Source organism: Littorina saxatilis, linkage group LG5, assembly GCF_037325665.1.
Source record: "Littorina saxatilis isolate snail1 linkage group LG5, US_GU_Lsax_2.0, whole genome shotgun sequence".
In the NCBI taxonomy this organism is placed as follows: Eukaryota; Metazoa; Mollusca; class Gastropoda; order Littorinimorpha; family Littorinidae; genus Littorina; species Littorina saxatilis.
The window spans coordinates 16,762,045-16,787,426 of record NC_090249.1 but is presented as its reverse complement, the minus strand read 5'-3'; the positions used below and the strand labels follow the sequence as shown (position 1 = coordinate 16,787,426).

Here is a 25,382-nt window from a genome sequence, read left to right as displayed (position 1 = left end):
TTGCAGTTTATTCTTGTGTAATGAGTGTATTAGTGTGTAGATGAGTGAGTGAGATACTCATACAGTCGATACGTAACATAACATCAATAGCAGAAACTGTAGAACACACAAATTCTTCATTAAATATTATTTTAATCGCTGACCATGAGACTAGAATTAAAAAGCGACACAAATGTAACTCAAGCTGTATAAATTGTATGCCCATGCTAAATATTTGCATAATATCAGTTGCAGACCTAGAATGCAGAACTTAAATACAGTTTCTCTCAGAGCAGATACAAATGTATCATTAACAAATTCATCAACTTTGCAGTGTCTAGTAACACTGGGATACAAATCTGCAAATTACAAAGAAAAAGGTTGTATCAATATTATGGCAAGCGATCTTAGATAAGCATTTACACATACATGTATTTGTAGGTATAATATCTTCATGCAGTGGGGTAGGCAGCAGTGCAAATGCAAAATGGTTTATTTACGATGCCATGTATTGTATGGGTCAAAACATCATGTGTACCAGAGAAGTGGCAGTCAAAGAAGGCAAAAAAGAAACTTATGCATGTCCAACTGAAAATGTGATTAAACACTTATTTTAACCACTGCCACCAAAAACATGAAGACTCAAATCATTGAAGGCTGACTTCAATTGTTTACTTCCTTTGAAAAACCTCTAGAAACAAATCTGCATTCTCATGCATCCCTATGCAGTAATTCTCAAAAACACACCGAAAATGATTATGACATCAGATTCATGTCAAGCCAGTGATGGCAATAGTATTTTTTCAAACCGGTACACAAACTTTAATGATGCAAACTGTCCAGAAAAAAACGGTAGGCTGGTCATTGGAACCAGTAAGAGTACTGGTTTTGTTGTTTTACCAGCGAAAAAAACCCGGTAGTTCTAAAAATCAACCGGTAGGTCATACCGGCAGCCAATTTTGTTCCGGTATTTTCTTATTTTAACCGGTAAAATACTGGTAATTACCGGTTAACACAAATACTGCAAGCACATAATATTGAGAGCACTACTGTGCATACAATGCTGCAACCAGTATTTGTGTGAAACATGTCAAGGCAGACACACAGTCATACTGTAAAGTATTTAACAATTGTGTAAACCAAGGGAAGAATGTTGGTATTCCACTTGTGAACAGGAATATCCAATAAACAAAATAGGGTTTTTACATGTATTTACTGTATGTCTTCTCCTTACGTTTGGTTCTCTTTGAAAAAATAATTGTAAACGTGCAAGTTATGCATTTATTTCAGCATTGAAAATAACTCAAATTACACATGCATGGCAATTTTTTCAAAAGACTTTTTGCATTTATATTCAGCTTGCAAAAGCAGCATAAAATCACATATTTACAATAACATAATCATGCATTATTTACAAAAATAACATTAACAATGTTTGTAATTTAAAAGGATCAAAATAAAAAAAGGATTCTTGATTTGTTTGAGCTGTGAGGTATACGTAACACTGACGTCAGTCCTTTTTTTCTTGCAGTGTAAGGGACAGGAGAAAAAGGAAAATGGACAAAAGTAACTTGCATTCAAAGGGTACTAAGCAAGGCTCTAAGGATATTTTTCAATCTATCATAATATATGAATATTGCTTTGGAGCTTTGAAGCAAGCGGATATAGGAATGTAATGCACCGGAGCAAGACGAAAGAATGTTTGCAGGAATGCAAAGGAGCAATATCAGGAACACATGCATAAAGTAAAAAACCAACCATGACCTATACAGTCGAACCTGCCCTAGCAACCACCTGTCAAAATCGACCAAGTTCCCCCAACAGCCACCCCAAAGGATCCCTGGCAAGCTTCTTTTTAATGTAATTCACCTATCTATAGCAACATCTGTCTCTGACGACTACTTTTGTACATAATTATACAGTCAAACCTGCTCTGACTACCGCCTCTGGATAACGACCATCCTAACGGATCCCCTGCAATTGTTTTTTTAATAATTTACCTTTCCATAGTGACCGCCAGTCTGCAATGACCACTTTTAGTTGGTCTCTTGGGTGGACCTTGTGGACAGGTTCCACTGTATATATTGATAGATGGCTACATCATGAATAAGAAACTAAGTAATAATCATTTTTGGCTCACGTAAGTGTAGCCTATGCGATGCTAACTTTTGTCTGTCTGTGCGTGCGTGCGTGCGTGCGTGCGTATGTATGTATGTATGTCTGTGGTAGAAACTTTAACATTTGAAGACGTCATATTACATTGACGTCACATTATGACGTACGAGGGTTAGACGTCACGCGATGGAATTACTGAAAGTCTCGGTGATTGTTATTTTGAGCGGGCCGAGACTAGTTGGCAGTCGTGTCCATGTAAGTAGGCTACATGCAGACAGACAGATCTAGATCTAGTGTCTCGCTTTCTTGCACAGTTTCACCTATGCTCTTTCTGTGTGTGTGTGTGTGTGTGTGTGTGTGTGTGTGTGTGTGTGTACTGTGTGTGTGTATGTGTGACGGAGTGATTGAGTTTGTGTTACTGTTTGTCGATTTCTTACGTGAGCCTTGAAGGCTTCGCCTCTTGTTAAAGCATCAAACAAAGTAGACAATGTATTGGTGGGACATGTCAGCCCTCACATCAAAAGAGCACATAATTTATACATACAAAAAAATCCAAAATTCTTCCTGGGATGGAAATCCGTCAGGGACGGAAGAAATCCCACCCCTGTCAATTTAAAATTCCATGGACAAACAAAGAAAATGTATTAAATAAACATTCTTATGAAGCACTGTCCTGACATGGGTGAATGATATAATGCCATCTTTTCTCAAAATGCTGTAAATGTATTTCAAAACTGTCTTCAATTGTAAAACTCTGAGAGAGACTGCTAACATTCTAAAATTAAGAATAAAAAAAACAAGAAGCATCAGCTATTGGAATGGTTAATAACAGACCAAATGTTTCAAAAACCAAATGTTCTTGTTTTTATTGTCTTTTTCTATGTTTAATGTTCAAAGATTTTTGCACGCATCGATTAGTGAAGACTTCTCACCAATGCCCAGTAAAATATCTAGCTATGATCATCACATAGTTGAACATTGAAGGAGTTCCAGAGCCATACAAAAAGATGTGATCAATAAACATCATAATCTTTGACAGAAACTGAGAAAGTGCAAGATATAAAAAAAAAAGAAAAAGAAAAAAAAAAGCCATAAAAACTAGAGATGTTCATCTCAAACAAAAACTTGACTAAATGTTAAAATCAGTTAAAGCAGTACATGAACTTTGAGAGGTTGTAGTTTCTAGGACAAGTTTAAATGTGTACACAGAACAAGAGCCAGAACTGACCCGCTCTGTTCTAGATCCCATGCTTTTCTTCAATATATTCACACAGCATTCAACGCCTCTTTTTTTCTCATCAAAACAATACACATGACATTGCTGATCCAGCAGCAGAAATGAACTGAAAATTGAGTCTGTAACAATGTAAGTGGAATTTCAAGTGTGGAACAATTTAAAACATGTTTTAAAACAGTAAAATAACGTTAAAATTGCAAGTACAAAGAACACAATATGATACAAAAATAATCTCTGTCAGACTGCAAAGCAGCTTGGAATACAATCTTGATGCATTTTTATAGATGGCGATGATTTATTCAACTGCAGACAAATTTTAAGATATTTAAGATGAAGATGGTGATGAAGATAATGATGGCCCTTTCAGGATTTTTTTTTCTTCATTTTTTTCATCCAACGCCTCTTATCTTTGCAACGCAACAGCACTGTCCAAAATGAGACAGTCAACAAGCAACCTACCCACACACGTGCCTGGGAGCTGTTCAAGAAAGGCTCTGCAAGCAAACCACAACATAGGATTCCAGTGTCTAAAATCATCCTACTCAGCCTGCTAACAAAGGTGGGTATTTGTTGTTGTTGGAAAGGCTTAGAAAAAACATTCTTACAAATAAAGAGCACAAGCTGTTTTCTTGCAGACTTTGCGCAGAAGACACTCGAAACGAAAGGTGATATGTCATTCACACTCACAACTATGCAAAGTTCTGGAACAGTCAACATGCTTTGTCCCAGCCATTGAGTCCAATGCTCATGTCTGTTCATACACGCAGACTTCTCAGTTTTGACAGTGGTCTTGGAAATATCGGAGGTTTGGTCCTGAGTCTCTGCTCCGTATGAAGCGGATCGCTGTTCGCATGTGGGAAGCGCTGTTGGTAGATCTGGGGGTAGGTTTTCTGGAACTGCAAGATTAGTAATAAAGACTGTGTGTCAGTATTTGTGCAGTTTTGTATACGCATATATTTAACTGAACAGCAACATTTCATAATGCTGAGCTCTTGATATGTCAACATGAGTCAATCCATTACCCCGTCAAAATGCCAGAGATAATGCTGAAAAGTAATCTTGAAAGCCTTTAAAACTTAAAAGTCATGTTACTCTCTAAAGTTTCAGCCATTTTTCTTGGCAAATTATGTTAATTTATATGACCAGATTTGTTTATTTGTTTTTGGGTTGTTTTTTATACTAAAATTTGTTAGTATTTAAGACCCCCTAATTTAAGACTCCCTCCTTTTTAAGACCTGATTTTCTCAGATTTTCGGAGGTCTTAAAAGAGGGGTTCCACTGTAATAACAAACAATTCTAAAAAAAAGTTACCTGCTTGAGTCTCCTCCGTTTCTCGCGATCAGCCATGTTCTGATCACGTACAATGCTGTCAAGGAGATCTACCAGTGCTTGGTGAGAATGGTCGACTGCCATGGTCTCGTACTGCTGCACGGATATGGGCTGAGAAAAGCGAACGGTGCCTGGATCCCTCGGTGAGTACACAATCTACACAAAAATAAAAGACTGAGACATTCACATTATTTACTTTTCCGCTGCAAACGAAGTGAAGACTAGAAATTCTTGAAAATTATTTGCAGCCTGAAAATCATAAGATTAGTAGTACCAAGCCGGCTTCCCCTGGAACTTATCAGCTACTTCTGCCTTTATCCTACAAAAATATGCCTGTCCTGGGTTTTTTACCCTCCAGCTATCTTTTGGACTTTTTGTGTGTGCACTCAATGCAAGCTTCAAAAGAAAGCCAGAAAAAAAATCAAAACCATTGAAACAACTAAACGTCATAAACGCAGACCTGTTTTACCCCTAGGTGTCCTTGGAGTAGTCTGGGGGTCCAAAATGAGTAGTTTGGTAACTTAATGAGTAGTTTTCAACTTTGCGTGAAGAAATAAAATCAACTGCTCGCATGCATATTTGTAAATGAAACAAATGCCTCAAGAAATTGCACAATTTAATGAACACAACAACAATGTGGTACTGGTAGCCATGCTGCTACAAATGTACAATGTTCTCAAGAGGTTGTCAAAATATTACTTCCCTTTAGCTGCATTGTACATCAGTATGTTAGTGTTCACATGCACTGCAAGTTGACATAATTAAATCCCCAACATAAAACAGAGCCTTTCATAATGAAACACGAAACAAGACTTATAAAACTCCAAATTTGAGCCTGCCGATAGAAAGTCGAACAAGCCGCATGCTTTGACCGAAAACACCACGTCAAACTGAGTGGAGAATGCATCGAACTTGCTTCTGCGGGACGTCACTAAAGTCGGATATTTCTCGTGATATTTTGGCAAGAACACTTAAGAACCCTTCTTCTTTTTCTTCGGCAACGCATTCTCGTGATCAGTGTCTCCATCTGCCAGATCTTCGTCTGTTTCATGCTCTTTCGAGTCTCTGGTTCGCTTCGAAGAAGACATGATCGCGGCAATATGGCGGATGCGTTCAGATCGCGTTCAATTAGTTGGGCGCCCGCTCTTCAAACCTTGAAGTACTGGCTTGCGAGCGGTGCTCGTTACAACGATTCTTTGAAGCGGGCGGCTGTGCTTCTGAACGTGACAAGCAGAGAAAAGACAGCTGGGCAAAAAGTTGCATCGGACTTTTGCCGCAACCGAAAAACGTAGTCGGAAGAAATAAAAATATGTAGAAAATGATCACAATGGATAGTTACGTAGTTTTAACAAAAAATCGTAGTTTTCTATGGTCAAAACGTAGTGTAAACAGGTCTGTTAACGCACTGTACATAATTATCTAACATTCTTTTGTAAGTGCACTGCATATCTAACATCATTCCCCCTCATCAGGCTATCCACACACACACAAACACAAAATGAGAAAAAAAGTTTTGGAAAATATCCAGATTAACCCCTTGTTAGCTTCGTCGTCACACTCAATGAATCTCAAAATGTCCACTCTTCGTTCAGTATGTGGCGTCACTTCCACAGGACCCTCATCACAAACCGCTGGGCGTCGACCTTCAAAGAGAAGACGGACGGCTACCAGCCCATCCAAGACCCTATCCTCCATCTCACTCGAGCAGAGCAGACAGCCATCTTCCGCCTTTTCATGGGACACTGCGGTCTGACGGCACACCTCAAAAGGACAGGCGTTGCATCTACAGCTCTGTGTGACTTGTGAGGATGAACAGACACCGCGGCACGTTCCACAGGCGTGCCCTCTCCTTTCCCCCCTGCGCGACCAGACCTGGCCACAGAGCACAACTCCAGATACAAAACTGTGGTGAACTGTGGAAGACCTGCGCTAAACGTGCCAGTTCATAAGATTAGCAGGCCTAAGACTAAGAGTGACCCAACCGTTGGACGCTGAAGAAGAAGAAGAAGAAGACATCCACAGGGCTATACCTGGAATATGCCAGAGAGCACAACTCCAAATACAAAACTGTGAAAGATCTGCACCGAACTTGCCAGTTCATAAGATCAGCTGGTCTAAGACTATGAGAGACACAACTGTCGTACGCTGAAGAAGAAAAAGAAGACTTCCACAGGGTTATACCTTGAACATGCCAAATTGTTTACCTGAGGCTTTTCCAGTGACCTGAGCCTGTTCTCCACAGCGTCCTTCATGTCTGTGGGCGGCTCCATGATGTCCATGTGGTGGTCCACCAGGAAGGAAACCAGTTGAAACACCAGGACAGCGTCCAGCTCTGTCTCCTCGTGCGACCGCAAAATTGCGTTCTGAAATGTTCCCAGCACCTGTAACACCAAGGTTAAATTGGTCAACACTTCAAAAGTTAGGGATAATAAAACACACTAATGGAACATTTATATAGCGCTTCCCCACAGCTCGAAGCCCTTTACAAGTTCAATCAAACAACAACACGAAATCCAAAATTTTAATAATAAATTTTCATTTAATTAATATACTTACCCAACTCACATATAGCAATTAACTCTAGTTCAGTGCTGGTAACGCTGTACGTGTCCCCTTGGTTACAAGGGAGACCACTCTAAAACAGAGTGACCAATCCCATAAGGCCAGACTAATAACAAGTGTGACTTCCGTATGCGTGCGCATACGCCGCCATTTGTATTCATTCCAAAACGAAGCCCAACTCATTTCTTTTTTTAGACCCCCATACCACCACAGCGGGGAGGCGGGAGGGAATAAACGATGTGAGTTGGGTAAGTATATTAATTAAATGAAGACGGGCGCTGTGGCGGGGTGGTAAGACGTCGGCCTCTTAATCGGAAGGTCGAGGGTTCGAATCCCGGCCGCAGCCGCCTGGTGGGTTAAGTGTGGAGATTTTTCCGATCTCCCAGGTCAACTTAAGTGCAGACCTGCTAGTGACTCATCCCCCTTCGTGTGTACACGCAAGCACAAGACCAAGTGCGCACGGAAAAGATCCTGTAATCCATGTCAGAGTTCGGTGGGTTATAGAAACACGAAAATACCCAGCATGCTTCCTCCGAAAGCGGCGTATGGCTGCCTAAATGGCGGGGTAAAAACGGTCATACACGTAAAATTCCACTCGTGCGTGTGCAAAAACACGAGTGTACGTGGGAGTCTAAGCCCATGAACGAAGAAGAAGAAGAAGAATTAAATGAAAATTTATTATGAAAATTTTGGATTAAATTACATATCTTTACCCAACTCACATATAGCAGATTGCTACTATAGGTGGCGGGTACTTACCAAAATTATGAAAGTAGGACCTGTCCTGCGGCTACCATAGCAGGTAACGCGGAACTGCCGTCCTGTCTCCAAGAGGAGACGTCTCTGAGGTAAAAGTTAATAAAAACATCCTCAGACAGCCAGTAGGCCGACTCCAGTACTTCAGCCAAACGGCCAGACCGGAGGACTGCCAAAGAGGAGGCCCATGCCCTTGCCTCATGCGTTCTTGCTGAAGTGAGAGGCAACACTGCCCTAACATCTCCAGACTGTGTTTGCCACCAGGCGTAAGCTTGTCTGATCAATGTGGAGACCCACTTGGTTAACGTTACTTTCGCAATATCCTTACACCTTGCTGTGTTAAGTGATATAAAGAGAAGCTTCTGGCTTTCTGAACGAATGTGCCGAGTCCATGACAGGTAACTGCTGAGCGTTCTCACGGGACAATTAACCACATCAGGATCTCCAGGAGCAAGAATCTTGCTCAAGGGGGGAATGTGAATGACAGGAGAAATTTGGCCTGGTTTCTGATTTTTTGCAAGAAATCCCGGCCTAAACTTAAGTGAAATAGACCCATCTTTCCCAGTCGAAATATCTTTCGCTAACCCAGATAAAGCATGTACCTCGCTACCTCTACGAGACGTAGCGAGTAAGACTAGAAAAACAGCCTTGCGTGTCAAATTAGCCAGGCTGGCTGACTGAATTGGTTCAAACTCATCTGAAGCCAAATAACGCAAAACCAGCAACAAATCCCAGGCAGGGAGCTGAGACTTCGAGCGAGCGGCCTTAAGGGAGGCTCCCTTAATAACACTAGAGATGACTCCACTGAGTGTAATCTTGTGACCTAGTTGCCGTAGCGTTGAGGAGATAGCTGACCTTATAACACGAAGGGAAGAGGAAGATCCACCCTGATCTGCTAGCCAGGCCAAATGATTGGCTACCTGCATACACCTCGGTGACAGGGGTTTAACCCCGTTAAGTTCACACCATGTAACCCAGGACGACCAATGAGAGGAGTACACCGAGCTGGTCGACTACCTATGGGCCTGCTTCACAAACTTCAGAGTGGCAGAAGATGCCCCTGCCTTACGCAGAGAGCTTCTGACAAAATCCATACGTGTAGGTTTAGAACCTGAGGATTCTCATGAGGGATGCCTGACCGGGGTTGCAAGAGTTCTCCCTTTCTTACTGCAAGGGGGATAGGCGGTCGAACCGCCAGTCGCAGCAAGTCCGGGAACCAGTGCTGGCTTGGCCAAAAAGGGGCAACCAGAACCAGCGCTGGTCTCTCCAAATCGACTTTCCTCAACACCTTGCCCAACAGACAGAACGGAGGAAAGGCGTTAGCTGTCAGGTTTGACCAGTTCAGTTCCAGAGCGTTCACTCCCCACGCCAGAGGATCTGGGAAGGGGGACACAAACAGTGGCAGCCTCGCAGAAAATCTTGTTGCGAACAAGTCGATCAAGGGCTTCTCGATCTGTATCCAGAGTCGCTGCAGGGACTGATGAGACAGAGTCCACTCTGAATGAACAACCTTGTCTCCCCTGCTCAGTGTGTCCGCAAGGACGTTCAAGCTGCCCTTCAGGTAAACCGCTGACAGCAGTATGTGCCGAGAATCGCACCAAGTTAGAATGCGGCAAGCACTGTCTGAAGAAGCGTCAAAGCGAAACTCAAACGGATCAAGTGAGGTAGCAATGGACCTCGACAAAGACCTTTGCAAAGATTCGGAAACAGAAGAGAGCTCCAACAGAGATCTTCCTGTCTCCTCCACAGCTGCAAGTGAAGCGTCAGTATATGGGACAGCCCTGTCCTTACTGTAGCCGTCTTCACGTAACACAGCAAGTTCCGGTGAAACCGGAAGTACCGCCGAAGGCAAAGCGAAAGAGTCAATCAAGTTGACAGGTTGCGGAACCAGATGGCCATTCCGGAAACCGAAAGCAGCTTGCTCCCCAGCCTTCGCAAGCCAAGGGATGACATCGTCCGGAGCCTCGCTATGTTGCATCAACAGCGGAAACGGCGGACCACGTCTATTCTTGAAGACATTTGCCATCTCAAAGGCAATGGACGAAGACTCCCGAAAGCGGAAGTGAACCTTCTGTTCCTTCGCAGACCGGAAGTCGTCGAACGCGGAGAGAGGTGGAGGAAGCTTCGTCGTACTCTCATCCACCCCTTCCGGGAAATACTTAAATGCCGTCTCAGCTGCCAGTGACACTGCACCTGACAACTTGAACGGCACGTTAAGTTGAGTGTCCTCCGCCGTAGCGGAAGCACCCTCGTCAGCCTCTCCGTCATGCTCTAAAACACATTCCGGAAGCTGACCCTCAGAGAGACTCGCATGATCAATCCAAGAGTCAGCCACACCAACGACTTCCTGCCCCCCGGGCGGAAGAGGATCAGGCATGGGAATTGAAAATTGTAAAAAAGGCGGAAAATTTATAACTGAAGACGCGAAGCGTCAAGTCGACGGCGCGAAGCGCCTAGCCTTACTAGGGGAGTCCGGGGGTATGCCCCCCCCCCGGAAAAAAAGTTCTCCAAAGAACCCAGATGGTGCAATCTGCTGTCATCTGAGCTCCAAGTTTGCCATTAAATTCTGTTTTTAGAATCAGAGTTTTTAGTACAAAAATGTACCAATTTTTGCTTTTTTGAAGAAAAAAAATATATACATGTATTATATGGTTTAAATTTGTAAAAAAATTGATCTGTTGAGACAAACAGGAAAATGTAACTTGTAACACAATCTGTGCAATCTGGTTTACTTTCAAACATAAAAGTTCAATAACTGAGGCGGGCGGTAGCAGTGCGTGAACAAAGTACGGAAAGTTTTCGCGGGCTTTTGCGCAAAGGCCAAAGTAACCGGTGCTTTTTTTGTGTGCCTCCCCCCTTTATTTTTTCGGCGGACACTTTTGCATTTTCGGCGGAACAAAAAAAAAATTCGGCAGAAATCCGCCGTTCGGCGGACAATTCCCATGCCTGGAGGATAAGTCCGATCCCCGTTATGCTCTGAACGAGAGGGCTTTGACAAATCCTTACGCTGCACAGGGCCCTTCGACACCACCAACCGGGCGCCGGAGCGCAAGGGGTCGGCCAAGTTTTCAGGGCTATCGCGGCTCCATGAGCACGCTTCTTCCTCCTGTGAGCGCAACCCACTTTCGCCGGAGAACCCGGCTACTCGTGGGGTAGACATACCTTTGACATGCCCAGGCACGTTCAGCAACGACACAAGGTGACCGTCACCATCCTGCGCGGCATGAACGTCAGCTTGAGTAACAAAAGCGGAAGCAGACGCGGAAGCGGAAGCAGACGCGGAAGCGGAAGTGGAAGCGGAAGGCGAAGACCGGATCCGAGCAAGCGATGACGCATCCGAAACACCGGAAGGAAGAGCGCGTAGTTCCGCCCTAGTAGAAGTCAATTCTGCAGCCAAAGTCGAAACCTGCGAACTCAAAGTAAGCAACAACGATGCAACATCCGAGGGCAACAAACCTGAACTAACAGGAGCCCCAGAAACAACGACAGCTTTGTCAACATGGCTAACCTTGTCTTTAACCTTCAAAGGCAAAATGTCGGTCTGCGGATTATCAACAAGAACATCAATGCATTTATTGGACGCCGGTTCTAGAACTGAGATAGCGGATTGTCCGGCACTCTTATTCTTTCTAGATACTTTCTTAGCGGGAGAAGCTTCAGCAGTCAACTGTCTCGAGCTAGACTTCTTCTTGGCGTTCTCAGCCATAACAAAACGAACTCACAAAAAAATTTTCTCTGAAAAATATTACAAGTCCGAAAATTGCAACCAAAATGTCGCCAAAGTTTCAACAAACAAGAAAGACCTCACCAAAACAGCATCAGGTGAAGACGAAAGCTCAGCGGCGAACCAAGGGGCGAAACCAAGTCCAAAGACTAAGGGTAATAGCTGAAAACAGCCGGAGCGTACATAGACAGCGACCAGTCCCTTGAAGCGCTGAGTGTGGAATGAATACAAATGGCGGCGTATGCGCACGCATACGGAAGTCAGACTTGTTATTAGTCTGGCCTTATGGGATTGGTCACTCTTTTTTAGAGTGGTCTCCCTTGTAACCAAGGGGACGCGTACAGCGTTACCAGCACTGAACTAGAGTTAATTGCTATATGTGAGTTGGGTAAAGATATGTAATTTAATACACAATTTATACAATTTGTATTCATATTTCATAATGTCTCAATTAAATATGGAAAATACTCAAAACAAAAACAAGTCAAGTTTTAACATTTTTACATCCGCAGGTCTTTTAATGAATCACTGTTTTGCTTTTCCTCAGAAGAATAGAGTTTGGGCATTGATTGATTGTGTCTTAATTAAATCACTCAGCAGTGCTTATTCCTGTACACTTACAAATAGAGTGGCATATATCACTTATCAGAAATGTCAAAAATGGCCCTTATCACAAAAGCTGAGATCAATAAGAAAGAAGTCCTGCCAGAAGTATTATTAGGCAAAAAAACCCGACCGACCCTAGTTTTTAGGCCCGACCCTAATCTTTTTTTTGGATCGTCTGAAAAAAAACCAAAAAACGCATCCAAAATAGAGCTGTTTGCGCTCAAACAGCAGACGACAGAAGGGAGGTAAGCTCAAAGTACTGTTTATAGTTATGTTGGGAAAAAACAGGGATTGATGAGAAGAAATGAACTGTGGAACATCATAGAGAGGGGAGAAAAAAAAATAAAAAAAAAAAAAAAAAGCCGACCTACCGACCCTATTTTTTTTACCCTATGTTACCGTAAAGTAAACAGACCTATTTTTTATTTGGCCTTATGTATTTTGTTAACACAAAAACATGCAAAATGCTTCACACACACAGACAGCCACAAAGCACAAGCAAACTAAATAACTACAATATCCCTTACCAAGCTGCGCGTAGACTGGCTGGGATCGAAAGTGAGGAAAGGGTTGGCAGCCATCTTGCCCATGAGCTTGAGCAGAAAGTGCAGCTTGCGTCGGGAGGCAGGGGGCAGACACAGACACACCACCTGCAGGGCTTTTGTGGCTCTCTCCTCGTCAAGACTCGACTGAGGATCTACAATCAACAAGCAGTCTTTTTTTAACATTTCAAAAACTATACCTTGCAGCCCTGAAAGTGGCGAGTATTTTACACAATTAGAAAAGGACTTCGTCGTATTTACGACGAAAAGTCTGTCATTCCCAGGCCTGCAAAGAAAAGTGCACCATTTTTTTGGACTTTCAGGGCTGCCTTGTGGAAATCTACATTTCTCTTTCTTTCTTTACTTTCTTTATTTGGTGTTTAACGTCGTTTTCAACCATTCAAGGTTATATCGCGACGGGGAAAGGGGGGAGATGGGATAGGGGAAAGGGGGGAGATGGGATAGAGCCACTTGTTAATTGTTTCTTGTTCACAAAAGCACTAATCAAAAAATTGCTCCAGGGGCTTGCAACGTAGTACAATAATCAATATATGACCTTACTGGGAGAATGCAAGTTTCCAGTACAAAGGACTTACATACTGCTTGACTAAAATCTTTACAAACATTGACTATATTCTATTTCTATACAAGAAACACTTAACAAGGGTAAAAGGAGAAACAGAACCGTTAGTCGCCTCTTACGACATGCTGGGTAGCATCGGGTAAATTCTTTCTCGTCCCAACCAATATGGGACTCCCCCTAACCCGCGGGGGGTTACATTTCTCTTCAAGTCTCTCTTTTATGAGGACTGTACTACAGTTGAATCTGCCCTCGCAACCACCTCTTGATAACAACCACCAGGGAAGGCACCTGCCCAAAGCAACCTCCCCAAAGGATCCCCGACAACATTTTGTTTCAATATCATTCCCCTTTCCATAGCGATCACCTCTCTATATAACAACCGCTTTTAGTCGGTACCTTGGGTACAGTCGTTACAGACATGTTCTACTATCATAGCGGTAAACAAAGAAGAATCCTCACAACCGTTACAAACAGGAATAATGATAAACACTATTACACTGATCATAACTGGAAACAGGCCACCGACTGACAATTAAAAATTTACTTTCTTTACTTTATTTGGTGTTTAACGTTGTTTTCAACCACGAAGGTTATATCGCGACGGGGAAAGGGGGGGGGGGGGGGGGGGGGGGAGATGGGATAGAGCCACTTGTTAATTGTTTCTTGTTCACAAAAGCACAAATAAAAAAATTGCTCCAGGGGCTTGCAACGTAGTACAATATATTACCTTACTGGGAGAATGCAAGTTTCCAGTACAAAGGACTTAACATTTCTTACATACTGCTTGACTAAAATCTTTACAAACATTGACTATATTCTATACAAGAAATACTTAACAAGGGTAAAAGGAGAAACAAAATCCGTTAGTCGCCTCTTACGACATGCTGGGGAGCATCGGGTAAATTCTTCCCCCTACAATTAAAAATGCAGAGATATTTCAACTTATCAAAACAAATGTACAAACAAATCAAACAGACAAAGAACGACAGAAGAAAATCACCAGAGCGAACAAGAAGAACAAGAAAACACGATCACTTACAGCTCATGTACATGGACGAACACTTGCGGATGGTTCTCTTAGCCGCGGCACCGGTGCTCTTGCTGACAAACTGTCTAGGCCTGGGTCCTGTGCTGTCACCACCACCGCTCATCCTCAACCCTGGCAGGTAGGGTGTGGATGATGACATCTGTTTGTCCCAATCGTCTAGTGCTCGGCTCTCTGCCTGCACCTCCTGGGCAAAAGAAAACTGCGACCCTGCGAAAGTTTTGTAGCGTTCAGCTCTGGTCCTGCGGTAGGGGGGCGGTTTACGATCCCTCGCCCACTCAGGAGATTCAGGGATGTTCTCTGCTGCCAGTTCAGGGCCGGTTTCCCACGAGTTTGAGGTAGGGTGGTGAGGAGAGAAGCCAGGCACATCTGACGCCTGCTGCTGTTCTTTTTGAAACTGATTAAAGCTGCGTGACTGGCCAGCTGTGCCTCTAGACAACTCAAACTCAAAGCAGCCGGCAACATCAGCCGATTTGTTAGTTTGTTCCAAACTGACGTGACCTGACTGGTTCTTCACGAAGGAGTTCTCTGCAGGGATGTCAAAGTGGGTCTCCACGTGAGAGATATCCCCCTCCTCTGCTCGTGCTGAACTGTGGTGGAAGTCGGTGGCCACACCGTTTCGGTAGTACACTCTGGTGACAGTCTTGTTCTCAGGGCCGAAGGATGTCTCGTAACGGGTCACCGGCAGGTTGGGGCTGGAGCTGAACTGCTTGCTGTCCTGCAAACTGCAGGGCCCTGAAAGGCCGCCCAGAGCAGACTGAGAGCCCAGCGTTGAGGAGAGACCCAGGTGTCGCAAGCTTCTGGAGGTAGCAGCATGCAGGTTAGTGACTGAATTGCCATCATGCAGATTTCCCAAGCTCTCTCCCATGCTGTTCAGATCGGTGTGGCTTTTGCTAACGCTTCCCGCCATAGACCGAGCAGGAAAGTCAAGCAAGTGTGAATGGCTCTTTGAGTGAGTGGCAGGCAAAGTGTTCGTCTGACTTTTTGAGGTGCCGCACAAGTCTCCCTGACTACGAGCCATGCGGTGCAAGTCTTTGCGACTGCTGTCAACATTTTTATCGCCGCCGCTGGCTAGGTCCCTATGACTGTCAGCCAAATGTATCTGATCGCAAGCCAAATTTCTCTGACTGTCTGCCAAGTTCCCTTGGCTGTTAAGCATGCTGGGCAAACCAGAGCGACTGTAGGACTGGGAATATCCGCCAGTTGTGTGAAAGAGGTCGGGCCTGCTGTTGGTGAGACTGTAGAGGTCGGTCTTACTGTCGGTCATGCAGTACTTGCGTGTTAGGTTGAGAATGACATTCTCCAGTGACGAGCTAGAAAACAGACTCTGACCTAAGCGGGCGCCATCCCGGGCTGCGTGCGAGAAGGGGGAGGAGTGGCGAGGGAGCTGATTGCATGCCTGGACTGGAAAGACACACACAGATTTAAAAATAAAGATAAAATGTTAAGACAGTGAGAAACTGTCCAAAGTTTGGTTGAGGGATTGGAAAAGAAAAGGTTGCTATAGTGGTTAATACTAATCAATCTCATTTCTGCAAGATAGTAGTGCAGGTGTATACTAGATTTGTATGGGGTTTCTGAGAGAGACAAAAAGACGTGGGGGCACGAAAAACAAGTTGAGTATCAGGATTCCACTGGATTCATGCAGGCCATGAGGAGGAAACGGACAACATGCTCTTTATTATCTTCAAATTACAATGCAAAATTTTATATCTGCAGTGTTGTTCCCAGGCCTTGGCCTTCCGTCAATGACGCATACTATCTTGATCTGATGCTGGTCTTTGGCTGGTCAACCGTCCTATAATTTTGAGTTGTAAGAGAACTTCTGACCACCAAAATTCCTATATTAAGTGGAAAAAGCACAGACATTTGGACCTATTCATATTTTCAACCCAAGCCAAACTGACCAATTGTCCAGAGGCTGGAAAAAAACACTGTATCTGAACTTATCATTGTGATTTCATTTAGAATGGAAACCCTATAGTGCTGACAGTGTCAGTTTAATATCAAATGCTAGAGAAATATTCCAGAATGCTGCCAGAATCAAATCAAACTCAGTCTCACCACAACAAACTGCATCACTAGGGAACAGTAGCATTTAAAGTGAAACTCACACACGTAGAATAATAGAATAGAAAATTCGGTCCTGTGGCACTTAAAACTCTCACTATAGGGTGACCCTAAAGAGTTAAAAGCTCTAATATTCTAAACACAAGACTGAAGTAGAAAAACAAAAACAAAAAACACACACAAAAACACCATCCAACGACAACACGATGTCTCAATTCAACACTAGACGGACAGATAAAGGGAAAATCAAGATCTTACCAAAAACAGTGATGACGATATCATACAACTCATAGGTCAGGAGAGGCTCTCGCAGACCATTGAAATAGTCTCTCACAACGCCAAACACATCTTTCTCAAAACCTGGGTAGCTGGGGAGGTCTCCTTCCACCTTCTCTGGCCCTGAAAAAGTGTGTGTGTGTGTGTGTATTAACGCATCAGTCTGTACGTTATTCTATACTGTTCAAAAAAAGAAACGCATAGTTGCTACTTGCCAAATTTGTTTTATTTTTCGAAAAAATTAACAGAAAATCCAATACAGTAAAACCTGCGAGCAAAGGACACCCTTGGGGAACCTTGCCACTGTCCTTTGTACAAAGGTGTCCTTTCTTTTGAATATGAATGCGCAGACATTTTTTGGGAAGAAAAAACACAGCCAAATAGTTATATTCTAAACTGTGCATTACATGTAGTCATACAGAAAGTGACAAAGAAAACAAGTTCAACATGCAACATGTATGTACAAAACCAGAATCAGTCTGGCTTGGTTCAGACGCACATCTTCAGAATGCTACTCAAGTTCATGACAGCTGTCAGCATTTCAGGGTGAACGGAGAACGAGCGAGAGAGAGAACGAGGGAGAGGGAGAGAGAGAGAGAGAGAGAGAGAAACTGAGCGAGAGAGAGAGAGAGAGAACGGAGAACGAGCGACAGCGAGAACGAGCAAGAGAGAGAGAGAGAACGACTGAGCGAGAGAGAGAGAGGACGAGCGAGAGAGAGAACGAGCGAGAGAGAGAAAGAGGTGCAATCGGTTTCTTATCTGAAGCAATGGGCCATTCACGGGAATATTCTTTGATCGAGCTCTCGAAAACCACTCGAAGAGTTCGCCGTTCAATTTCTTTATCACATCGACTCTTTCTTCTAAAGTCAGAAATTTCCGTTTTGACATGATGAGACCGCGATCGACGAAGGATGAGACGAAGATGCATCACAGTACAGAAAGTAGAAACCCTAACTTGTTTTTGTTTGTGAGTTCAGTTTAATTCACGGCATCGACCAATGAGCGTGCACCATACAAAAAATCAATCTTTCAAGTGCTGTCGTTGGCTTACAAAATAAGCTTCTCGCGCGTTCACATCGCCAGCGAGAATTTGCAGAACCAAGATGGCGGACCGTTGTTGACAGGTAACGAACCAAATCGGGACCAAAAATGAGTGTCCGCGTCCGCGCCTTTGAGGTGTCCGCTCTTTTAAGGTGTTTTTGAGTGTAAAATACATCCGTCCTCACTTGAAGTGTCCGTTATGCAAAGGTGTCCGCCGAATTAAGGGTCCGCTGGATGCAGGTTTTACTGTATTTAGATTATTTGTTTGAAATTTGGTATGGACAGAGTTGAATGCACACACAGTTCATTTGCATCTTCAAATCAATCAGTCAATCAATACGATTGGGTGCCGAGGCTGTCAAGTCAGTAGGGGGTGTGACTGCCTTGAGCAGCAACAACTGCCCGGCACCTTCTGGGCATGGACTGGATCAGATGCCGGATATCTTGCTGTGGGATGGTGTACCACTCCTCCTGAAGTGCCTGCAATAGATCGCGGTGATTTGCCGGCGCTTCTTCTCGCCTGCGCACACGTCTGTCTAATTCATCCCAGAGGTGTTCTATCGGGTTCATGTCTGGCGACATGGATGGCCAGGGAAGCACCTGGACATGGTGGTCGGTGAGGAACTGGGTGGTGAGTCGTGCTGTGTGCGGGCGAGCGTTGTCCTGCTGGAATATGGCATCCTGGTCAGCCAGAAGAGGAAGGGCGTGTGGGCGCAGAATTTCCTCCACGTATCGCTGGGCAGTTATGCGCCCTTGGACGTGCACCAGGGTGCTCCTTCCAGCGGTATTGATCGCCCCCCACACCATGACGCCTCCACCACCATGAACGGGTGCCTCATCCACACAGTTGGGCGCGTAACGTTCGTTTACTCTCCGGTAGACCCTCCTCCGACCATCATGTCGCTGGAGCAGGAAGTAGGACTCGTCGCTGAACCACATGTGTCTCCAGTGATTCCGGACGGTCCAGCGAAGGTGCTGGTTGCCCCACTGCACTCGGTTCTGGCGATGGCGGCGGGTGAGGACAGCTCCTCTGTGAGGTCTGCGAGCTCTCAAACCAGCTTCATGCAGGCGGTTCCGCACGGTCTGGTCCGATAATCGGTGTGGCCCGGGGAGAGCCTGGACAGAAGATGAAGCCGACAGGAAACGATTCCGGAGGTGGCGGAGCCGTATGAAGCGGTCGTGAGCAGCAGTTGTCGCCCTTGGTCTTCCCGCTCGTGGCAAGTCAGCAACGGAGCCAGTGGCTTGAAACCTGACCCACAGTCTACTGATGGTGCTCTGGGACACGTGGAAGTGCCTGGCGATTGCACTTTGACTTTGGCCTGCTTGTAAACGACCCAATGCAATTTGGCGGTCTTCTCTGCTCAATCGGGCCATCTTTCGTCGCTGAATTGTCGTCTGATTTCTTTGTGGCGAACAATCCGCTTTTATGGGTTTTGGAAGACATGGTGAGAGCTCAATATTCCCCGAGTTTCACGAGATTACACTGAAGCATGACGAGTGGTCATGCCAAATGAGCAATTTTGACATTGTAGCCACTGATAACGCATGCGTCACGTGCAGAGCTCACTTGTGGCAATGGACGAAAGGTCGACGACCAGATAAACATTTTCTGCAGTTTGGTGGATATCCTTGTAGCCATATAACTAAATTAACCAAATATTACAAGCTATGCGTTTCTTTTTTTGAACAGTATAAAACTGCACACTCTGTGTGTATGCGCGAGTGCGTGTTCGTTTCCACAATAAATGTCTGAATCACATGTTCATTGAACGCAAACTATTGCGGAAAACAAAAATACTTACATCGTGCTAAACATTTCATCGCAGACAGAACCCAGTGTGGCAACTGATCTGGAAAACAAGAGCAACAGGGATAATATTAGTATAAGAAAGATCAAGGAATATTTCCCAACAAAAGCAAAAACTTATCTTCCCCATGCATTTTTTTAATTTTTTATCTGACTCAAACTTGAAATGGACACAGCAATCATGCAGTCATTACTGGCTGTTTTTACCTGGCCATGTAACATACTCATAGTCTTTTCTGGTATTACACGATTGTGCAAACAGCAGCAATTAAGAATATGAAGAGTATTGGCTATCTCCAGAATTAGCTCCATGGAAGTGATGTCATTAACTGAAAGAATATTCAGATTTATTCAGTGTGATGACGAACCTCACACAGGGCTAAATACGGAGATTGCCACGGCCAGAGTATCTACTTCGAGATATATTAGAACTATCTCTCAAACACATGCTTGGGTAGGTGAGAAGGAAGAAGGAAGATGTGAAGCCAGAAGGACATTCAAGTGACTAACCATAGAATGTTTCCAACACAATATGATAACTGAACCATGTTGCATTTTGTATTCCGCATGAATACAAGAAAAGCATGCTTTATACGACTCCGCTTCGACATGTCCCATTATAGTGGAACACCCCACCCCCCTCCCTCCAATAGAAGACTCCATTCCTTTTAATTAGTTTGATTTCCAACTTCCTCCGAAAGCGGCGTATGGCTGCCTAAATGGCGGGGTAAAAACGGTCATACACGTAAAAATCCACTTGTGCTAAAAATATGAGTGAACGTGGGAGTCTAAACCCATGAACAAAGAAGAAGAAGATTTCCAACTTATTGCCCCAAACTTGTTTCTAAAGTGACCTGACTTATCAATTCCTTTAGTTATTCAACCCGTTGGACGTCCTAACACTGCTCATTCTTAAGACTCTCCTGAGTCAAAAGGGACTCTCCTCCGGGGAGTAAACAATTAGGCACATATGACTAAAATGTAACGGACATAATGGAAAAAAATCAAGACCGACCTTCCGGCTGAATGTTGGTGACGATGCCGCTTTTGTTGAGGAAGATGCAGTTGTGACGCACGTAACTTCCATCCACAGCGTAGCCCTGCAAAGTGTCACCCAGACTGCCCACCCCTAGCACCTTCTTCAGCCTATCACACACAAAGAGGACATTAGTCATTTCATTTTCATAACTTTATTGTCCCATCACTGGGAAATTTGGGTCGCTTCCTCCCAGTGGAAAGCTAGCAGCAACAGAGCAGCACTACCCCGGTGTGTGCGTGTTCAGATTGCTGATTATATCTAAACACACACACACCTGGGTAGTGCGACTCTTGTTGCTGCTAGCTTTCCAATTGGAAGAAGCAACCCTAGTATATCTCAGCAATAGTATTATAAAATAACAATGTAATGATTTTTCTGTGTGCTTTGGAGAAACCTTAATCAACTATTTCTAAATTTTAACAACAAATATTTACAATGACGTACCAAGGGCTTTAGTATTTAGTATTAGTAACTCAACTCCTATACCTGCTAAGAGCAGCTGTCTTCCAAATTTCATTGATTTCCGGGGCCGACAGAAAACGCCCCACAAGATGGCACTGGGGCAGGTTCTCAACAGCGAGAGTCCCAGCGGTTTTGGTTCCCTTTTTCTTCTCGCTGCCATCCACAGCCTTGGCGTCCTTCACCTTGCGTTTCTCTCGCTTGTCGTCTGTGGAGCTTTTGTTGCCTGGGTAGGGAATGCTGTTGACTGACCGTGTGGCCAAGGGAGTGCGTGTTCCTTTGCTGGGAGACAATGGCATCAGCCTGCACAACAAGATTTGAATATTAGACATTTGGTTTTACTTACTAAACATTTCTCACCAACTTACTTTCAATGGAAACAATGACTGACACAACAGTGAATCATGAAAAGTTCTGGAATGAAACTATGCACTCAATCAATTAATTGAGCAAAATAACTACATAAAATACAAAAGAGTTTATTCTCAATCTCATGGTGTACCTTTTGATTTGAGATTTGGAAACTTACCGACAGACTTAAAAATGTTGTTCTCTTCTTTGTTACTTTTTGGAAAATATGTAATCTAGTAGTCTTCTTCTTCTTCTGCGTTCGATGTTGGGTAATCTAGTAGTAAAACTGGTCTAATTTGCAAAAAAATCTGCAGAACAGAAAAGATATCTTCCTGGTATCATTTAAATGAACACAAACATATATGCAGTTAACTGTTAAGTCAACCGTGTCAGTAACCTATAATAAAACAAACTCAAATATGCATGAAAAACATCAAAACAGGTTGGTCATACCGGTAAAGGCGATTACTGTCGCTGAAGTCATTCTTGTTGCGACCCCGCCTGGACACCTGGATCTCTTCAAAGATGCCAGCCTTGTAGAACTTGTTGAGCAACTGTGTTGTCTGCTTCCTGGAAAGGAAAGAAGCCGTTTTCGGAGGAAGCATGCTGGGTATTTTCGTGTTTCTATAACCCACCGAACTCATGGATTACAGGATCTTTTTCGTGCGCATTTGGTCTTGTGCTTGCGTGTACACACGGGGGTGTTCGGACACCGAGGAGAGTCTGCACACAAAGTTGACTCTGAGAAATAAATCTCTCGCCGAACGTGGGGACGAACTCACGCTGACAGCAGCCAACTGGATACAAATCCAGCGCGCTACCGACTGAGCTACATCCCCGCCCTTCAGATTTTTAATGACCAAAGTCATTAATTAATTTTTAAGCCTCCAAAAGTCCAAGCTGAAATGCAATACCAAAGTCCGGCCTTCGTCGAAGATTGCTTTGCCAAAATTTCAATAAATGTTATTGAAAAATGAGGGTGTGACAGTGCCGCCTCAACTGTTACAAAATGCCGGATATGACGTCATCAAAGACATTTATCAAAAAAGTGAAAAAAACGTCTGGGGATATCATACCCAGGAACTCTCATGAAAAATTTCATACAGATCGGTCCAGTAGTGTTTACTCTGAATCGCTCTACACACACACACACACACACACACACACACACACACACACACACACACAGACACACAGACACACACACATACACCACAACCCTCGTTTCGATTCCCCCCTCTATGTTAAAACATTTTAGTCAAAACTTGACTAAATGTAAAAAGGCACAAGCAGTTGACTGTTGAACCAATTTATTACAAATACCAACAGGACTGACCACATTTTGTTGTAACACTGATAGACACTAGACAGGTGGTCGCTATGGAAAGGTGAAATATTGGAAAGAAAAAACCCACTTGCTGGGGGTCCTTTGGGAATGTTGTTGTGGGAAAGTGGTTGTGATTAAGAGCCAGGGCAGGTTCAACTGTACTAACTATGTATCAAACAATTGAATTCTCACAGCACTGTTCATGTCACTTGTCACAGTAGAAAGAGGATTCTATTTTAAGTTTTAACTCTTTTACTTCATCCCAAGTTTGAAATCTTGCAACTCAAGTATGTTTGTAAACAATGCCACTGAAGTGAGAAATTTACCCAGATAAAGTCTGCGAACAAAATTTAAAAACATTTACCTCGAGACATCAGACCCAAAGTCTTTACGTTTCTTCAGATACTCCAGCAACCAGTCTACAGCGGAGGATCCCACAAAACAGTTTTCAGCTGTTCGCATGTAACGGCGATGCTTGCCCACTGGCACGCCTTGGCGGAAAGCTGAGATGACATCATTCCACTGAAACACAGAAAATATTGTGTAGATCCTACAATCAGTCATGATTCAGTGCCTCTCGTCTCAGTCTCACATGTATGCTATTGGCGTATTGCATACCGTTTATACCAAAGCGTATCTCAAATAATGCAACAGGAAATAGTGTGACTGTGAGTAGTTCATCACAACATGAGTAACATGACTAGATACGTACTCGATGATGGTGCCATTTGGGGATTTTATTTTGTGGAAAGCTTCACACAAAAAGAACGCATTTTTGACTCAATATCAGGTGCGCGAAATAGATTGCTCACAAATTTGAGTGTAACTTGCATGAAGAACATTGTAACATTAAGCCAGACAAGGCAACTGTTGGAAAAGCCTGTAGTGTTACTGTTAGTGTTTATCGCTGACCACCGCCTGTTTGTCTATTGTTAATGTTATTCAACTTAAATTGTATCACCGCTATTTTGTGTACATATATATATCTGACAGTCATAATTTTAGTGTGTGCTAGGCCTATGTACTGGGCTAGTGAAATTTGTGGCCGGCTAGTGAACTTCTTGAAAGTTACTCGCCTGGCTGGGTAGTGAAATTTGTGAGATTTGGCCATCCCTGTACTTCTTGAAGTTGTACACTCATAATTTTTCGCAATTCGTAGTTAATAAAAGAAGTTAAAAACACACTTAAGTTTTATTTGCTCTTGTGGACACCGAATACCTGCAGTTGCATGCATTAAGTCCCAAAAGCTGAATCAGGGCTTTAACCTGGGGCCAAAGTGTAAGATTTTGAAAAGGGATGTGCTGGTTAACCTTCACAATTATGATCAGAAGAGAAACGTGTCATTATTATCATGTGAAGTCTGAAACGGGTGTTGGCAACGCTAAACAAATCAGTAAACTGCCGGATATTTCCTGCATTCATTTAAAAAAATGTCTAATTTTACCAGCTGAGTTGCTTTATATGGCCCCACACCAGCCGCTGATTGTCCGCCTGACTTGTTGGCAGTCTCCATGAGGATTTCTCATCTTCAGGACAGAATCATTACAAAGGGAAACTTTGCTTATTTGACGAGTCTACTCTCTAGAAACAAAACGCCTTCAAATCGCCCTCATCGATGCGATTGGTTGGACAATTTTGTGTAACAGGGACTACACATTCAGAAAAACTACACAGTACTTGATGACGTCATAAATGCAATTGTTCACTTTGTTGGTCTGGTTTTGTTAATTCCTTCCAGTCCACGAGTTTAAACTAATATTCTTGTCTGTTTATTTGTAAATACTGAAATATTTTGTTGATAAAATAGTGTTTCTTAAATATGCATTACTGCTGTTTTATATCCAACAAAAACGGAATTGTCTATACTGTCTTAAAACCGTAATATAAACGAAAATAAAATAAAACAAATTGGGGGGGGGGGGGGAGAGCGAGAGCGAGAGAGAGAGAGAGAGAGAGAGAGAGAGAGAGAGAGAGAGAGAGAGAGAGAGAGAGAGAGAGAGAGAGAGAACCTTTAGAATACCGGCAAATTTGTTCACAGGATTGATTGAAAAACAAACTTGAATATTAATTTGAGATAAATGATTGAAAGGTCAGTGATCTTCTCCCAATCTCCCTTGAAAAATTAGGGATGTTATTATTCGTTTTCTTCCAAGGTATTTTGTTATGTCCTTTGTTTGTTAATTTGATCTCTCTGGTTGGTTGGCTGAACTTTAAATTTAGAATTCTTTTGATTAAAATGGGCATCCGGCAACACAGAGAGCATCCATGTAGCAAATGTGCATATTGTTGCATTTTTTCAATATCTTCAAATTTGTCGTTGTCTTGTCTTCCACAAATACTTTGCAGCATTTTGTAATTAGCTTTTGAAGCAACTCGAAATATAAATTAAAATCCCCATCCCCTTCCACCGTTCTCCTCATTATTCGAGAAAGTCCTTCAAGGAGACACATCATATGACATTTGTATTATGAACATTAAATATCAATTTGGTATACAGATCAATTTCAGCATGATTTTTTTGAAATGTAAAGGAC

The 25,382-nt window shown here is 43.3% G+C and overlaps 1 protein-coding gene across 1 annotated transcript; it reads right to left on the bottom strand.

Annotated features, from left to right (window-relative positions):
• Positions 1 to 112: 112 nt before the first annotated feature.
• Positions 113 to 24,450, bottom strand: LOC138966416 (DEP domain-containing protein 1A-like). Its single transcript, XM_070338649.1, has 12 exons — positions 24,293 to 24,450; positions 23,213 to 23,370; positions 21,975 to 22,091; positions 21,198 to 21,473; positions 20,688 to 20,818; positions 19,668 to 19,715; positions 16,807 to 16,947; positions 14,473 to 15,882; positions 12,836 to 13,005; positions 6,865 to 7,041; positions 4,643 to 4,816; positions 113 to 4,227 (listed from the first exon to the last, which is right to left on the bottom strand). The coding sequence occupies exons 1-12, from the start codon at positions 24,359 to 24,361 to the stop codon at positions 4,087 to 4,089; spliced, it is 3,012 nt and encodes a 1,003-aa protein (XP_070194750.1). The 5' UTR covers positions 24,362 to 24,450; the 3' UTR covers positions 113 to 4,086.
• Positions 24,451 to 25,382: the final 932 nt, after the last annotated feature.

Bases quoted from the DNA above. Each gene is read 5' to 3' on its own strand.
- LOC138966416 (XM_070338649.1), bottom strand. From the start codon at position 24,361: ATGGAGACTGCCAACAAGTCAGGCGGACAATCAGCGGCTGGTGTGGGG. The intron at 22,092-23,212 runs GTAAATGTTTTT...TTTCCTTTCCAG, and splicing joins TTTGGGTCTGATGTCTCGAG to GAAGCAGACAACACAGTTGC. The intron at 4,228-4,642 runs GTAACTTTTTTT...CTAATCTTGCAG, and splicing joins AACGGAGGAGACTCAAGCAG to TTCCAGAAAACCTACCCCCA.